Here is a 19227-nt window from a genome sequence, read left to right on the forward strand (position 1 = left end):
TCTATGGACATATGTAAAATCTCTAAGTAAAATGAAAGCTTTTACACTCTTAAGATTTATGATTCATATTTTAAGTCATAAAAATCAAAATAACAAATGTGGCCCACATCTCTAAGAATACAATCATTCCAATTTTGCAAACAGAAATATAAGACTTCTTTATAGTAAGACACAAATAAAGGAGCAATTACAATTCAAGTCTCTTTTAGGGATCTAAAAATCTCCTCCAACAGGGCTGTAAAGTCCAAAAACTAGGAGCAACTATGAAACAAGCCTCTGGATGGTTTAACAATGTGCCATCTACAGCAAACTGAACTTCTTTGCTAAACCTGAGATTTAAATAAGAGTCCAAGAATGCATATACAATCATTACACAATGGCACTTTTTCTATCTTGAAATTTAATCAGACATTGTAGAAACAGGATTTCTAATCTAGCCATTTCTGATATATCATCAGTAATTGGGTTTTTGAGTTAACATTACCCTCAGCTACTGTCAAGTGCCAAGTAATGCTTGTTGGGGTGTAATTCATTAGATTTTAAAAAAGCAACCACAGCTGGTTCGTTCCTGGGTTTTGGCACCAAAAAGAAAAAAAAGAAAGAAAAATAAGGCAACCACATGAAACCAACCATTTTTTACTTACTGCGACATAGAACAAACTCTCGTTAAGAGAAAATTCAGTAACAGAAGCAAATGTGCACTGTGCATCTTAAGTAGATGTTTAACGTTATAAAAGGGGAAAAGTGGCAAAATGATAAAAATAAAAAACCATAAAAACACTAAACACACAGTTAGGACATACAGGTTTACATGTACTACTTAAGCTCAGATTACTTCTTTATATCTGATTCCATAAAATTTACATGTCCTATGAAATGGTGGTTCAGAAATAGAGTCATTTTCATGATTGCTTTGGCCTTATTTGCAAATACTATCAAATGTTGTGTTTGCTTTTGTAATCACCACTAGACATAAGAATAGGTATATATATTAAAAACACTGGAACAAAGAATATAATATTTGGTTCTGCAAATAACTTCCCAGTATAACCCCTTATCTAAACTTTCCAACAAATGCTGCTGGGCTTTCAACCTAATCATTCCAGTAACTGCACAGTGATAACACTTATTTAAGTTTAAGCAAAAGTTAACCAAAGATGGCACAGATCACTTGCCTCAAAATAATTTGTTACTAATTATAGGCAGGGTAAGTGGAAAGGATTTGTTGGCATACTTTCTTTTATCATGTTTCTGAAGTCAATTTCTAGGACAATGTGTTAAACTAAAGGAAAAATTTAAGAGGATAAATAAAACAGGAAAGAAAAAGCTAAAAACTTGTGAAATATACAATTTCAGCTTTTAGCAATAATATAACCACAAACTCCAGTTTTGTGGGGGGGGAAGGGTTAAAGGCATTGCTTTATTTTTTGGTTTTCACTTTGGCATTAAATCTGAACTATCTACCTTAGGAAGAATGAGCTGATAAAACTAAAAATTTTGGAAAGGATCTACCTGAACAGACTTGACTAAAACTGATGCAATTTTCTAGCTATAAATATTTAGTCACTTACAGTAATTTCTAATTACACATATTTCCCCATTAATTGCAGTTTTTTTAAAATATACCTTTTCATATTCCACAAACATTCACCATATTCAGGTATTATCTTTCTTTTTGTTTTATCCTTGCATAAGGAAGAAGTGCCATAGAATCATAATGTGTTCTGGGCCTGAAAGATTACTCATTTCCTTGTCATTTTACAGATACGTAAATAAAGGTTAACTGACATGCCCAAGGTGAATGATTTAGTATTTTTTTTTCCTTCTGTGGAACTTGATAGCTTTCCCGGATATTATCCAAAACAAAATTTCTTGTAAAAGGTAGCTTTTTTTCCACTGGGCTTCTGTTTTCATTGGAAAAATATGTTCTTTCGTGAAACAATCAAGCACCAACCAGAATGTCTGCTTTGCTGAAGAGATGGCCACTGGACTCTCTCCAGCAGAGAGACTGGGCCCAGCATACATGAGAGAGAACGCACTAACAGTGAAAGAACAGACCATTAGATGATGAGAATCCCCCAGTGGATGCATCTAGAACACGGTGGGGCCACCAATGCTTGGTTCTCCTTCACTAGCAAAGACAGGGTTCCTTCTAAGCCAGAACTGATTCTAGTATGACAGGGATCTAACGGTGAGCACTTTCTCAAGGTCATGGAAGAGCAAATAAGTAAAAAATAGTTTTTGGAACTAGAAAGTACAAATAACTCTAGCAAAGATGACCAAAATTAAACTATTTTAACAATATCACTAGTAAATAGACTTCATTTTTTAATTCCCTAGTATACTTAAATAACAAAATGACAGTGTATTACTTCCATAAAAATTTTCAAAAAACACTATCACTTAATGAATTGTATACCTGTATGAACAGGAGAGTCCATCCTACAACTTACTTGCAAAAGACTGATACCGCTGTCAATGTTCCACAAATCATTAAATGACAAGATAAGCAACATATCTAACTTTGTGTTGCATAGAAAGCCTGCATCAGAATCATCTAACAGCTCATTAGAAATTTGAGGGCCCAATTTTAGACCTGAAAGTCCAACTCTCCTAGGATAGGAACATGAAGGTGCATTTGAACAAGCTTCCCACATGATGCTTGTTCACATTCAAAAGTGAATTAAGATTATTGGACTCGTGTAGAATTACATAGCTGATTACTTTTAGTAAAATAATTAAAACACTTCTCAAGTGCTTATTTTCCTAAATGGGGTGCCAGACAAAAATCTAAGACTGATAAATCAAGAAGTTGTAGTGTAAGGATATTATTTAGCATGTGGGACAAATGAAAGGCATTAAAAATAAAATAAAAAAAAGGTCGCTGTAGAGAATAGGGCTGGGTTGAACACTCTTATTTGTGTTTTTCCCCCACTCTGAGGAAAATAACGTTTTGATAAAATATTTTTTAAAAAAAAGCTTAAGACAAACAAATAAACCCCAAACAACTGAAACAACAAAAACCAAACACAAAAGAAACAGAACCTTCAAGAGCTGGTTATAGCTTAGATCTCAAGTGATACCATTTAAGATGAGGAAGGCACGAGGTTATTCATCCGTAAGTGGATAGTTGTGGTCTGTACAGTGGCATGTTTAAACATGTGTCCTTTTATGTTTTTTTATTTTTTTATTTTTTCATATATATTTTTTAAGATTTTATTCATTTATTTGACAGACAGAGATTGCAAGTAGGCAGAGCATCAGGCAGAGAGAGAGGAAGGGAAGCAGGCTCCCTGCTGAGCAGAGAGCCCGCCTGCCCACAGGGCTGGATCCCAAGACCCTGGGACCATGACCTGAGCCGAAGGCAGAGGCTTTAACCCACTGAGCCACCCAGGTGCTCCCTTTTATGATTATTATTTTTTTTGAAGAAAACAAAACACAGTAACAAACTTATGTTCTCAAATTCCAGAAATGGACTTCTTCTTTGAATGTATGCTCACCTTCTGGTAAAAGCTCTAAGAAGGAAAGACAAAGACTTCCTGGGCAGCCATATTCAAAAATTTAATCAGGAGCAAGAAAGAGTTCAAAATTTATAATAAAAAGCCAACTTTTATCCAGTACTCACTAAGTGTGTAGAAAAAAACACAATGCAAGAAGGTGGCTTAGTAGAAAAGCAGGGAAGTAAGAAACACAAAGCACCAATGGAACTTCCCAATCCACAACAAGGACAGGTTAATATAAAAGAAATCATTTAGTCAGGGTCTGCAGAGAGACTTCCCTGACTTCAGTGTCTTAAAAAGCAAATCTGTCATCATTATCTGTTAAAGTTCCCCCCACCTCTTCCCAATGTAAGTGTAAAAGGAACCCGAGTATTACTATGTATTTTTTTTTAATTCCTAAGAAAATGAAACATCGCTATGACTTTTATTTACTTGAACCTGTGTAACAGGAGCTTTAACAGTTGAGATCCCACACACCGGTTTGCCCTGATTCTTTTCAGTTGGGTCACTAGTACTGTATTATGAATTTCAATTCAAGTATACAAACTTGCAAACTTTTAATGTTTACTTTCTGCTATATAAACATATCAGAGTCAAGGTTATTGTTATTCTCTTAATGACACTATTCTAACTGACCTGCATTCCACTGTTCTTTCTTGAGTACAAGAGAAAGGAACAGAGTTACAAAGACCTATCCTGCTGGGAATTTTTGCATAACCCTGTTTATACCCCTGGCAATGTTCTGGAAAGAGGTAAAAGGTAAAGTGAACATCATCTATCCTGTGAATCACTGTAGAGAAAACAATGAGAACTCATGTTACCAAACAGAAACAAACGAGTTGGAAAAATGATAACATATTACCATAATGAAAAAAATGAGAGGTAATAGATTTCAAAAGATGAGGGCTATAACTACATTTAAAGCATGTGATTTAAAATACAAGATTATTAATAAACATATAATTTACAAAAATTCAGTTAATATATAAATTTGTGTCTACTTTGTAAAGATAAGGCTAATTTATGTTTTAAATACTCTTTATTTAAATTCTCTTTTCTGAAAAGACCAATTTCTACTTCCTCTGGACAAAAGCTATCTTAAAGTAATTCTGCTTTTTTCGGCAGAGTGTCCTGAGTTCTGAAAAGGTTTGTTTCTAAGAAATACACAATTTATTAGAGCCACGTAAGCTTTTTCTCTTAGCCTCCACTCACTTCCTAAGACGGGCTTGTAGGGAGTTTTTGGTTTGTTTTCATCTGCCTCCAATGCCCCTATATAGGTGCTTCAAAAGTCAGCACCCCTCAAGGGTCAGCAGCAAGCTACAGGTCTTTAGATTCCAGATTTCCAGTTGACATATTGTGTAAATAAAAATAAAGAATGTTTGGGAAGATTTTTAGAGAATCCTCAAGTGCTATGGTTTAATCTCATTTCTCACAATTTTAAAGGCTCCGTTCTCTCCTCTTCTGCATAGATTTACCTTAAGACAGTCAAATGTATGATCCATAATCCAGGATGGAACGGACTTTGACAGTTCATTCTCCTAACTCACATTTACCGAAGGACTAAAGCAATAAAATGAGAGGCATTTTATTTGATTGAGGGATGTCAGGAAATCTGCTTGTTTGTGTTTGAAAAACCAGCCCCATAGAATCTGTAGCGGGACCACACAGGGGGCTGGGCTTCTCTCTATTCCTGGAGAGGAGATCCCTCTGCTCCACGAAGCATTCCCAGAGAAGAATCAAACATTTGTAAAAGGCATCCAGCAGACAATCTACACTTTCAGTTCTAATATTTGATAACCTCCTCCATCCTGAAATCCTCAGAATTTAATCCATATACTCTATTTCTCTTTTTTGCATCATCTCCCTTTGTGCTGTTCTCAATGAACACTGAAACTAGCTGTTCACCATCTTCGAACAATAGTCCTTTATGTCAGTGGTAACGTGAAATAAACCACACCTCCATTTTCTTTTTACTAGACTATTTCAGATTTGTTTTTACCTTTGTTTGGAGGTTTCCTTTAAGATTAGGTGTTTTATTCACCAATCCCGGAGTCATATTTGTTAAACTGCAAATATTCACTACTGAAGAAAAACCTCAGCATTCTGAAAACATTTGGTTAAATGTTCATGGTTTTAGCATGTTTATCCAGAATGAGACTACATCTAGTGTGTTAAGGCATGATCATATATTTTCCACCTTAAGAAGAGAATTAGGGCTTTGAAAACACTTAGGAGTAAAAGAGCCCTAAGAAGCTGATCACATTTCTGGGATCCCAATTTTACTTACTATGCTTCTATAACATGCTCGGCAGGACGTGCTCCTAATCCCCCAGAGATTTACAGTCTTACTGAAGAAATGCATGTATGTAAAGTGTTACAGTAAGCACAAGGCCCGAGATACTCTAGAGCCTAACTCTGCAGGTAAGGGTGGTAAGAAAAGGTCAAGAAAGACTTCAATGGGGCACCTGGGTGGATCAGTGGGTTAAAGCCTCTACCTTCAGCTCAGGTCATGATCTCAGGATCCTGGGATCGAGTCCCACATCGGGCTCTCTGCTCAGCCGGGAGTCTGCTTCCCCTTCTATCTCTGCCTGCCTCTCTGCCTACTTGTGATCTCTCTCTGTCAAATAAATAAATATAATCTTTTTAATAAATAAATAAATAGATGAATAAATAAATAAATAAATGGATAAAATTTTTTGAAAAAGAAAAAAGGAAGACTTCAATGTGGTGAAGTCTAAGCTAGATCTGCAGTAGGAGCTCTACCAAGGCCACAAAGCACAAGGAGAAGTTTACAAAGCAAAATCAACGACGGGTTCATTTAGGTGGAGAGACCTAAAACGGCTGCATCGTTTGAAGAACGGAAACATGGTAAGGGCTCCAGGTCAGAGGACAGGGAGGAACCGGGCACTGGGAACGCAAGAGTGAAAACTGAAACACCAAGTCAAGGCCCAGATGGTAGCGTGATGCTCTGAGGGACTTTGTTCTGAAGGAAGTTTAAGGAGAAAATTAGCAAGGACAGACAGCTGTGCATTAATGCCATCTCGGGGAATGGTTGGGAGAACATAAGACTGCAAAAGCAAGAGGCTTACTCACAAGATCAGTCAAGGCAGACGTGGCTGTGAATTCAGTCAAACACAGATAAGTAGAGACCACAAAATTAAGTTATTTTTAAAAGGTAGAATTAACAACTTGGTAAGCAAGTGGAGGTCTCTGGTAAAGAACTGGGAAGAAGTACAGATAAAGGATTTTTAGCCTACATGATGCATCAACTTGGAAAGGCAAGAGAAGTGCAAAAGAGACACTGATCAGGAAAAAAAAAATAGTAATAAATTCCACATTGGCCTAGCTGCGTGGGAACTGTCCACGGAGCATCATGTGTAAGACTGTTTTATGCTGATGGTTACCTGAGGGCTGAGGGTTGAGTCCTGAGGTATTGGGCTTTTCTGTCTTGGCACAAGGACCACATGGTAGATCAGGGGAAGACGCCCAACAGATAGGGGCAGGCGGACACCCAGACAGAAATAACAATATAAGAGACATCACTATACAGAAGTGTGCTGACCACGACAGCAACCAATAGCCCCTCTTTAAATTTAAGATCATAGAAATTGAATAAAACAAAAATTCATCTCTTTGGTCCCATCAACCACAGTTCCTGTGCTCAGTGAGCAATGTGGTTAGTGGCTACTACACCGAATGGTCAGAAACCCATTATTTCCACCATGACAGATAGTTCTGTGGGATTATGCAGGGATGGCTCATGTGAGATAAGAGCAAAGCTTGGGGACAGAACCCTAGGAAAAGAGGAGGGAAGGAAGATGAGTGGAGGGAGAAGAAAGAATCAAAGTAGTTAAAAAAAGAAAGGGAAAAATCATCCCACTGTGGACCAAGAGGAGAGTTCAAGGAGACAAAAGAGTCAAGAATATGAAAAACTGAAAAGAGGTCAAAAAAGGAAAGGAACAAAAATTTCTTTCTGGTAGTGATTTTTACCCTGGCATTTGGTATACCATTGGAATCATTACCAATTTCTTCAGATGTAAAATGACTCGATGAGAATAATTCTCCCACTCAGATGACAGGTTTAGCTTTTAGAAAATCCCACAGAAAGAGAAATTCTGGAAATGTGACCATTCCCTCTCCGCGTTTTAAAAAAAAAAAAAAGGAAGGCCTTGCCTAGCCATCATCCTTCACTGTCATCTTTCTGGAAATTTCTAAGGGTCTCTACGTAAGGTCTGTATCATTGCTGAACAGGTGTCTTGAAATCGCATAATAACTATATGCAGACATCAAAGAGCACACAAAATTCTCTTCTTAGATCAAAAATCAAACTGACAGAACAGCAGATACCAGTAGGACAGTGAGGAGTTTTTTTTTTAATAAGTACAGAGGTCAAAATGAGATGATGAGAAAGTTCTGGAGGTGGGCAGTGTCGATGTTTACACAACAGTGTGAGCGCCACTGAACCGCACACTTAACAAATGGTTACAATGGTAAATTTTCTGTCATGTATATTTTACCACAATGGAACAAAAAAATTTTAATGAAGCTGAAGCAAAACATAGGAGGGAATCTGGATGTAACTTCTTATAACCCTTGATGCCTGGGAAATAAAAAATACCAAACATAAAAGTGGAAAACATTGCTCACAGACATCTGCTCCTCGAAGTCGCATAGGTATTGGTATTAGACGTGTGAGATTAAGTGTGAGATTATGGGTTTGATAAGCTGTAAGGCAGTAAGCATCTCTAGTTGCTGCTGATACTGCCTCCTGTGAAACTGTCAATGGTCTGGAAAAGGGAATCAAATCAGAGCTCTAAAAGGTACTAAGAGAATGAAAACGTTATTAGGTCACTTTCTTCAAGATGGCATTGATAACCTTTTTTTTTCATATTTACACGTCAGGTCAACAGCTGCAGTTAGTTGGTAGACCAGCAGAGCATAAACATGAGGAGGGAAAGTCCGAGGCCGCCATTTTGTACAGGCATAATCCTCACTCAGGGATTACCGAGAGGCCACTGTCCCATGAATCACCACTCATGCATTCTCTGAGAGGCCCTGGAGCAAGGCTCAGGGAAAGAAACACTGAAGGGATCCTAAGAGAAGCCACGGGCTCCTTCCGTTTGTGTTACTGTAGCCAGGAGGCAGAAAATGAAGCTAAAAAATCACATCAAAGTAGGTGAAAGTTCATGAATGTAAAATAATACAAGCCAACAAATTTTTATAAGCATTCAATACAGAGCCTCACATGGATCTTAACTACTGACTTCCTCGCATCAGCATTCAGACTTTTTCTCACAAACAGCGAAAAGCTGGAGGTGAACACTTGCACATTCATTGGATCATACCCTATTTCTCCTCCAAAGGTATTAACCAAATATAGATAATCGGACCACCTTTTAATCAAAGACAGTTTTCCTATTTGGAGCTCCACTCAGATCATACAGGGATTCTGCTGGTGTCCCAACCTGACAGAATCACCTCATGACTATATGCTAACAAGGTACCAACATAATGTGAGAACGGACACTGGAGGTAGAAACCAACCAAAGAGAAAGAATGAAAAAAGGAAACAAGAAAGAAAAAAATCAAGAGATGAGTCATACTATACTTACAACTTTCAGCCTGATAGTCTGGCACAAACTGCTCATCATTGTCAGGTACCTGAGCTGAAGGGAAAAAAAAAAAAAAAAATTAAAAAAAAATTGAGAGAAAGTGCTAAGGCATAAGGAATGTCAAGCAAGATCTTTTTCGGCTCAGATCAAACCTATGATTATTTGCCAATGAGCTCCTATTTAAAATGGGATTGAGGGCAATACTTGGGAGGGGAAAGAGAAGCAACCACTGATGTCAACTAGAAAACACAAGTGTCAGAAATGTAATTGTGGCAGTCGTGGTCCTTCTGAACATCACCTGCCAGATGGAAATAAAAGAAACATACAAAATATTAGAAGTTACTGGGTTTCTGTTAGCTGCGGGGCTTCTTTGCAAGAATGGAGTAAGAAGTATTTCAATTCACCCAGGGCTCGTGCTGCAGCAGCCACTATACTAACTACAGCATTCTTTCAAAGGATGTGCAGTTACACACATCCCTCTGCTTTGACAGAAATGCCTGCCTCTAGTATGTTCAGTCAATTGAAAATGAGACGACCATAACTAAAAATGTTTGACCTAAATTTGGCTGTGATATGCTACAAAGTTTTTTAGTGAAAGCATATCCACTGATTTTGGTCATACAGAAGAATAAAATATATTTTAGTGATTATGTCATAACAATAAAATTATAAATAATAAATTCCATCGTTTCATGCAAAATATTTTCCTGGTAACTACACAACACTCATGAAAAGAATATCACTATTTTGTCAATCTTTGTGTCAAATAACTTCCCTATTTTTAGTAAAGAAAAAACTACTGGAGAGCAAGGACTTAATGCATTCGGCAGTAATCAAAACACAAGTACACTTTTCCACTTCTAAAATATTTTGTCACAGTTGATTCAGACATCAAAATAACCTATTCCAAATTGACAAGATATTACAAAAACAAGCTTTCACATGCACACACAAGTATACACACTCACATACACACAAATGACCTAAAATAGAAGTTAGTTCCTTTTAATTTGGTAAAAATAGAAGAGTTACCCTATTTAACTTTGGTTATGATCTGATTACGAGTATTACTAGTATTACTAGATACTAGTATTACTTTACTCGTAATATCTAATACTGAAATGTTTCATCCAGTCAAGTCATATTAAAATAGATGTCAATTAATTTTTTAAAAAGAGCCTGCTGTGAATGGGGAATGTTTATGAACATAATCGTTCTTTGTGGAAAAAGTTACAGGTTGGTAGGTGAATGAGTTAAAAAAATTCTCTTTAAAAAGAAATTCTACATTTAAAAATGTATATAAAAAAGAAATACAACATAGATAAGATTATTCTTTAGTACCAGCTTATTTAATCACATTTTTAAAAGCAGAAATTCAAAAAAATAATAATAAAATAAAAGTAGAAATACTTGGCTGAATAAAACTAATCTCATGTTATGAAGAGCAGAACCAATGATAATCTCGCCAATTATTAAAATACATACAGTCTGACATTAAATTATTTCCTAACATTCTCTGTACACCAACACATCAGCTTATTAAAGACAAATTCCATCCTCTGTCACCAAAAAAATTAGGAACTTTCTTCCAAGTTATAAATGATCAGCACATAATGGAAGAAGAGATTTTTTTCCCTCTTCATATTTTACTTCTGTCTGCTACCGTGGATAACGAAAGCCATGGAAACTTCAAGTCATGGTTTTATGACTTCCTATCGGTGTAAAGTGTGTACACTATGTTAACCTATTTGAACTGTATTTTATTCATCAGTTTAATAGTGGTAATATGGGTTTCCTGTTATAATTAAATTATATCCTAAATGTTACTTATTTTTTCCGAACCTTCACCTCCCACCCATTTCTTTCAATTCATACACACAAAACTACTTCAGTCATTACAATGCAAGGTTAAAATCTTCAATTCTCCTGAATTATATCAGAAAGGGATAAAAATAACAGGTAAATGTGTACATTAGTATTCTCTTAACTATAAACATTTTTGACAGTACAGCAAGCTCATTTTTTCCACAGATTCATCTAAGTGGAGAAACATCCTTTAAAATAAGTCTTCACAGCAAAAAAATACAAAAATGTTTTCAATATCTATTTAATAAATAACAGCAGGTAGACAGAAATCCTACACATTTTTTCCATCATACCCACATGTTTTGGTTTTCCTTCTAAATTAACAGCTAAACAGACATAACTATTGAGATGCAAAATTATCAACCACAGCAATTACTACACTTTTAAAAAGCCAACATTTACAAGAATCTAATCAAAATGTAATATCCCTTTACAGGAATAGTTAAAAATAGCTGCTGAGTAACAAAAATATATTTGTAACTAAATGTGCTGGTATGAGCGTCCTAAAGGCCAGACATTATTTTTTCCTTACTATCATAAGACAAAATTGCAACTCTGTGATATGTTTGACTGCAAGAAAGACATAAAAATCACTGATGGATATGTGGTATGTGTTGGGATAAGCATAGGGGGAGCCAAATTTTAGAAGAAGCTGGAAGTTATACCTCACAAACATAAAGAAAAGAGGTCCATAACAATTTGTAAAAAGAATAAGAATTGCTGTAAGAATTGCTATTTCTGTTCTAACTCCTTAACATACTGAATAAATACTTCACACTTATGCCTGAACATATTACAGCATTTTAACAAAAAACATATGACTCACATTTTCACAGAAGCTAATCTGAAAAAACGGAATAGACCCAATGAAGCAGCATGCTACTTAAATAGACAAAGGCTTAAGTACACTTCTAATTTCAAGTTCGAGTAAAAGGAAAGCAGTTAACAAAAAACACACGTTGGATCTGGGCAGGGAAAATATGACAAAGTATTGCCACACTCATATCATACGTTTCCTTTTCTCCTCAGTTCACAGGAATTCTGTGAAGTAGCAAACTACAGCCGCCTGAAAATTTGTGGCAAGCCATACCAACTCCAAAGTGGAAAATTAACCATAGAGGCCAACCTTTAGAAAGCACTATTTTCACTGCTATCTATTATAAACGAGGCTTGGAATAATCACCTTTGGGGAATGAAAATGCTTCCCCAGACTATGTAATTAAAGAGGAAGGGGAAGAGTAAGAAAGGACACGGGGGAAAGTACAGACCGAAGACCAATAAAAGGCTTTCAGGAAGATGAAGCATGTGGCTTTTATTGGTAAGAGCTGGACCGGCCCTATCAGTTCACTGCACAGAAACAGACAAGTTGCCATCAAGTCTCGGGACTCGAGCTTTGAAAGGGTAGTATCTGCCCTCTCCGCTCTTTGCTTTACCTAGATTATGATCCAGAGTTGTTGTGTTGTGTTTCGTTTTGTTGGGTTTTTTTCTCTCTCTCTCTTTTAGTGCATAACAATCCATATTACAAGAAACAAGCTCATGAAAATACTAATCAGGATCTGGATGCCACAGAATCACTAACCCTCATTTTCAGTTTCAGCATACTTTCTTAACGAACATTTCCGGGGGTGGGGGCAATTTTTAAATAGAGTTCCTTTATTTTATGCTAAAACTTTCATATGAAACACTAATTACTTAAGAGAGGGTGAGAGTTTTAAGTGTGTCCAAGGCTGGCTGCAGGCAAGTAAAAAGTTCCCCGTTCCTTACAAACGAGGGGACTGTGGAGTTCTCTTTTAAAGCCAGGAAAAAAGTGGAAAAATTACAAAGGGAACAAATGTCAAGTATAAAAGGGGTTAATATTTAATTAAAACCAGTTCTATCCACTGTAACAATGACCTGGAGCCAAACAAGGCGGAAGATGTATGAGTCATTCTTTCTGCCTGTGAATGAGACAGCTGATCTCCTCAGCAATTCCTCCAGACAAGCAGGCAGAACTGGAGTTCTGCCTCCATTCACAAAAACACAGTCCAGCAGGAGCCATGTGGCCCAACCGCAATCTTTTCATGTCACACCCTTCCAGAGAACTAAAGCAAGTCAACTTGAACTTGCAATAAACACACCAATTTTATTGCTCAGTCTGAAATGCAGCTCAGATCCCTCAACATATACATTTAAATAAATGACAAGTTTACAAAATTAATACTACACATAGTTAGACAGCCCTATCTACCTATCTCTCTATATACAGATATATAACCAGAGATATTATGGAGAAACTTTTCACAAAAACATACATTATAAAACCAAAAAGGAAGGAAAAAAGGAAAGGAAGGGACTAAGAGTGGAGGGAGGTGGGGAGGGAAAAAATCATTAAAGAAATGTCTTGTTTTTTCTTTGCCTGTTATTCAGATTTTCTTTATCCTGAGATTATAACAGATTATTGCTAAACTTTGTAGCATTTCACTTTGAATCAAAGAATTAGCAACGAGTTTCTATGAATAAACTTGCATTTTATTTTAAATAAAAGTAAAACAACAGGAAAATCAACCTTTGCTTGGTGGTATTCTATTTAATCCTGAACTGAAGCTTCAGGCCATGGAACAAAATAATCATGAAGCCACTAAGCCTGGTTTTATACCACATCCGCTTTTAAATTTAAAAATAATTGTACCAGTGTATAAGCATTAATTAATACAGTAGTATAAACGTATTTAAAGATATGAAAAAAGGGGGGGCTATTTCCCCAGGACAGAAACATCTTTAATCCTTGATGCTCTAAAAGAAAGAAAACAGTAAGTTTCAGTTGTCTTCAGTCTCGGATCAGCTTCCATTCCTAACTCTACACTGACCTATAGCGACTTGGAACCAAGTATAGCCTCAGAGCTGTGTTTCTATTTCCTAATACTATGGAGGTCTGACTTTATTATTATTTTTATTTTAATTTCAAGCTTTTGTATACACGTGAAAGGAAATAAAGATATATTATGAGATTCAAGAAATGACCATTTCTTGTAACTGAACCAGAAAAGCAGCATTCATTAATACTTATTAGGGCCCTCTGGAAAAAGTATATCTAAGCTATATCACATCCGAGTTCTATTTTTAACAAACTTTTTTTTTTTAATTTTGCAAGTAGATCCTCGATGAAAAGACATTTATATAATTCCAATAAATGTTTTAAAATATACATTTACTCTACCCGCTATCTTTTAATCAAGTCCAAATAAGAAGTCTTCTTTTCATATTTTAGAGTATTTCCTGGTACAACAGAAAGAGGAATAGTAGCGCCCCTCCCCCCTACATGCTAAATGATTCTTGCTCAATACTAAGAAAAAGTATGGACTTCTGTAATTTAATGCTTAATTCTCATTTCCTTTCTCATGTAAAACACATAAAATAATGTAGTTTTTAAAGTCTTTAGCTCTTACCGTTATCACATCAAAAAAAATTAATGAGCACATATCCAATTTATGTTCCATTTTAACGAGTAACAGTATAATTGTTTGAAAAATAAAAATGAGCACATTAGGACTACTGTGTATTGTGGAGGACATGGATAGCGAGACCGAACAGCACACATCATTGAAGGGAACTTCACAAGAATAAATTTAGTATCAGCTACTGAAGTAAATAGAGAGGATACAATGACATCTCTACTGTTAAGCCAACCTATTATTTGAAGGTCACACAAAACAACAGAAAAAAAGAGCCTTATCTGCATGAAGTAATAACCTTTGGTGTAGAAAGATTGTTCTTGGAGATAAAACTCTGACTCAAGTATGGGGGCAGCAGGAAACTTGACTTACTATATAACATCACTGAAAAACATCCTACCCTGTGACAGCGAATCACTGTTGTCTCTTTCCCTTAATATCACTGATGAAAGGAAACCTCAAGAACACCTAGATCCACACCAAAAACAATGTTCAAAACTTGCTATGCATTTATATTACATACATATGAAATTTATTATTTCTCTTCAAGCTGTGTTAGCAGGTAAGCTCTCATAAGCAATTTGAGAAGAATGCAATACTTTTAAACTCAGTTTTATATCCTTCTGTTTCTCTCCCTCACACACAAAAGGGTCCATTTTGGCTATGAATTTCTAGGACACCGTCTACTAAAGCAGCACTTAAAACAGGTTGTTAAGAATAAGACGTTACAGTGATGCTGAAAGGATTGATGTATGAACTCATTATTTCATGGGATCAAATAATTGAAATTGCCTTTCCATCAGTAGCAATCTAACTCCAAAGACAAAGAATCAATAAAGAATTGTACATAGTAAAATTATAATATAAAGGAGCTATGGCAAAACTTAAAATAGACACTTTTTAAGTGCTACTGTGGTCACTGAAAACATTATCTTTTCAATTTTCTTCAGGATGAGGTGTGAATGTATTTAAGTGTGATAGATATGTTAAAAACATTTAAATTGCAGTGTTAGTACTTAAAAAGTGATACTACTACAAAGTTATATCCTTTACAACCATATTTTTTATCTCCATTTAGAAATTAAAAAATATACTTCCATGCATCCCCCCAAATTACAGGACTTTAGCAAATTGAAAATACTGGCTCCAACCCTCACCCTCAAATAGTCCTGCCTTATCTACCCCAATTTGTCTTTAGATGTAAAACCCATTTCATAATCCATAATAATTTACGTATGACTAATCCATGTGTTGTGCTTTGAATCTAATTTATAAAAATTCTTCCAGGAAAAAACAAACATCTTGGGATATATCATTTCCCAAGTATTCATAGATTTGAACACTTTTTAAAAACATGATTTTCATATGACACAACCTGACTCTAATGTCTAATAAGATTTTTAGACCTCTTTAACTTCCCAGTGGGATTCTAACTCATGAGAGAAACTTGGTTAATTGCCAGTGATCTTTTTTAAAAGGGTCAAGACGCCTTAAAATTCCATGGTCACTTTTTTGGCTACCAAGCATTACGAAAAGAAATATATAAACAGTCCCTCATCTGCCAACTTGGCAATGTTTTAATTTCTGCATGTCCAGAAGGACAACTCTAGTTGTCCTTATAACCCACTATAATTTTAAGATCTCTTCTTAGTTCAAGATATGAGATAAGTTAAAATGCTAAAACAAATAATATAATGATACAGAATTGCTTAAAAATAAAAAATGCAAACTATTAACAAATAGTAAAAAAAAAAAAAACTGCCCATTCTTAGATTTTAAAAGTCCTATTAATAATATTTTACTTATATCATGATAGGATAAATTAATGTAAACTAATCAGAAAACTGTTTATATTATTGTAAAATGCAGTTTTATCCATAGTTTGTAAACAGTCGCCCACCTGGGTATTCAATAAAACACCCCAAGGATTAATTCCTTAACTTATTTAAGCTTATGAATTATTTTCTAAGTAAAGGTCCATGTTCCTCCAAATACATCAGTCATTTTTTAGGTTTATTTTATATAAAGTTAAGTCTTCAAATCTGATTTACAGGTATACTAATAATCATGGGTAAGAATATATTCAGTGCAGAGTTTTAAAAGATTAACTTGGATAAGTTATTCAAATCACTTACCGAGCGACAAATAAATAAAACAAGTCAAAGACTGTACTAAAACTGATTACAGAATGGTAAGAGTCTGTCACAGAATCCGCATTTTAAAATCCCAGAAACAGAGTTGCTATGCACAGGCAAAATCTGCCAGCAAGCGCACTGACTTGGAATCAATGAGACTTAAACATCTAAGAACCAACAAACCTTTGAGAACAATTAAAATAGATACTTCAAATTATTTTAGATAAGCGAACACGTTTCCTCATAAATGTAATGTCCTCACAACCTCCAACTTGGCAAAACTACCTGATCAAAGTTAACACAACAACCTCTGTGCAAATTTTTCTTGAAAAAGTTAGGTTTGACTGTATGGTTTATGTTGCAAGAGTAAGTAATCTATTGCAGTAAGTTTCATTTACAGAGACAAGCAAAATGACCTTTAAATATAACTAAAACTGTCATTAATACTTACCTTTTATGAACATGCAAATGAAACCACCCTTTCAAAGGGCTACTAGAAGAGCTATTTAACTTAAAAGATCTATACAGACTGCAAAAGCTTTTTGGAGAACTAGAATATCAGCAAAACAAAGAAACTTATTTTACATGCTAACAGCAACTTGATGAACTGCAAGCAAGACCACCGATAAAACGTTGCAGTCTGGCTCCAAGTAGCAACAGCCACACTTGGGTTCCATTTAAAAAGAGACTCTCTTCTTTTAACAACCTTAAAAATCTGTTCCAAAAATTGCATGTTTGCCAGATAACAGAGAGAAATACAAATTATACTCAAAGCTTAAATAGATGGAATTTTCTCTTTGTGTTTCCCATAAAACACATCATAGGACAAAATTAATATTTCACATTTATGACAAATCCAAAAAGAGAAACTCTCAAAGTATGGACACCAACAAAAGTCCCTCAACATTAGTCATTTCTCAAGTTGTATTAAGCTGTATTGAAGCAGTATCTCATTTGTTCCTATAAAATAAAGTTTTACCCAATAAAAGATAACAATAGATTACAACACAAAATTTTACTAAAAAGTAATTAAAAATAAGAGTAATGCCTTTACATTTCACCTTGCTATAGTAAATAAATCCTAATAAAAGTGACACAAAAGCAAAAATCAGTTTCAGCAAATATCACATAACAGTAACAAATAGAAAAACATTTCTTTAAATTCTCAAATCCCCCAAAGATTTTTTTTAAAGCCATAGATTTCCTAAGTACTGGATACACACCTAACGTTCTGTGTTGTGAACAAGGTGGGAAGAAGACACTTGCACTTAAATCTTGAAGCATCCCGTCCTGATGAACCCAGAGAAACTAATTTCTGCCATCAGAAAAGTCCTCCACCAGAACACCAAATAATGATATGCGCTGCTCTAAAAGAAACAGCAAGCCGGGTTCTGGCTCTAGGAGGTCTCTCGAGGTACAATAATATAAACCTGATCAATTGCAATTAAAATCTGAACAGAGGCTTAGAACTTGAAGTCTTGGTGCATTAGTTCTTGCCAAAAGCAGATGTGATTGTGAGCTGGAAGCAATTTCTCCTGGTAATTTGTGATGACACTGGGTAGTGCAGCCCCAGATTCCCCAAAGACAAACTCATCAGAGACTCTAATGTATGCATGACACATGAGGTGGCTCTTTTAGAGCTCAATTAATTGGGCTGAACATTAAGACAGCAAGTTCAGGACTTTTTTTTCCCCTTCTAGAGTTGCTTCTCCCCTCCTTTTAAAGCAATTTTTTTGCCTTACCTTCTGCAAGCCATGTTTCCTGTAATTGACTTAGATCTTGAAAGAGTTCTAAAAAACAAGTCAGAGACATAAACAAAAGATTTGAAAAACCTTTAGACTCCATTAAATGGAAACATGTGTCATGAAATTGGTATTAAGTATCAATTTAATTTGGAGAAAGAAGTCAATATAAAAAGAAAATAGGATTCATGACTTAAATACCTCAGTAATCCTGCCATTTTAATGGCTATTAAGCAATACTTCTCTATGAAATTCTTTTAGTGAATTAAATAATGAAGGCAATATTTCCCCCCCTTTTAACAAATAACTTAATAAATAAGATTAGGGACATCAAATATACATATACTAGGATTCAAAAAGGCTCAGGTGAAGGTGTGCCTATCGTGTAAAACCTTCTTAAATAGAGTCAACTCTTGCAGAGGAAAGAGTAGAAAGACTGACAATCACTTTCTTTTTATCTTCTGAACCTTATATAAAAGATGGGAACAGTACATGGTATAATTCTTAAAGCACTGTATGCTTTGAGTTTCAAAGCCTCCAAACTAAAAGGGACAACTTTTAAATACAAGATCTTAGAGGAAAATTTCTACATTAATAGATTTACAAAAGTCAAAGTGAGATAATTCCCTAGCACCTGTTTATTATCAAGCCCAAAACTGTGTATTCTGTCATAATGGGAGGGAAAGGGTATCCAATATGTATTGAAAATTTGAGTTAGGTTTCAGAATTCAACATGCCTAATCAAAATGCCAAACTGAACTTTGATCATTAAATCTAAGTAATTAAATTCATTATGAATGCTCCCATATAGTTGGAATACTTATTTATAATAAATTGACCTCCTAACAAACAGTGCATAGAAAAAAAAAAATCTGTAACCTAATCTCCCAAACAGGTATACTAATTATAAATTAGGCCTTAATTATGATTCAGTGAACACT

General features: G+C 35.2%; 1 protein-coding gene across 9 annotated transcripts in view; it reads right to left on the bottom strand.

The window, feature by feature from the left end:
- The window catches only part of ETV1 (ETS variant transcription factor 1), a 249818-nt gene that overhangs the window by 71771 nt on the left and 158820 nt on the right, over positions 1-19227 (bottom strand). For 8 of the 9 annotated variants that reach the window (XM_013051702.2, XM_013051699.2, XM_013051701.2 and 5 more), the window contains 2 exons: positions 18287-18334; positions 9113-9166 (listed from right to left, as the gene is read on the bottom strand). In XM_013051702.2, coding sequence (XP_012907156.1) covers positions 9113-9166; positions 18287-18334 — 102 coding nt within the window. Of the gene's footprint in view, positions 1-9112; positions 9167-17767; positions 18137-18286; positions 18335-19227 lie in introns of those variants that run through there. The other variant, XM_004743417.3, reaches the window with a different exon arrangement.

The sequence above is a fragment of the Mustela putorius genome, unplaced genomic scaffold, assembly GCF_011764305.1.
Source record: "Mustela putorius furo isolate JIRA1106 unplaced genomic scaffold, ASM1176430v1.1 tig00003845_pilon_pilon_pilon, whole genome shotgun sequence".
NCBI lineage: Eukaryota > Metazoa > Chordata > Mammalia > Carnivora > Mustelidae > Mustela > Mustela putorius.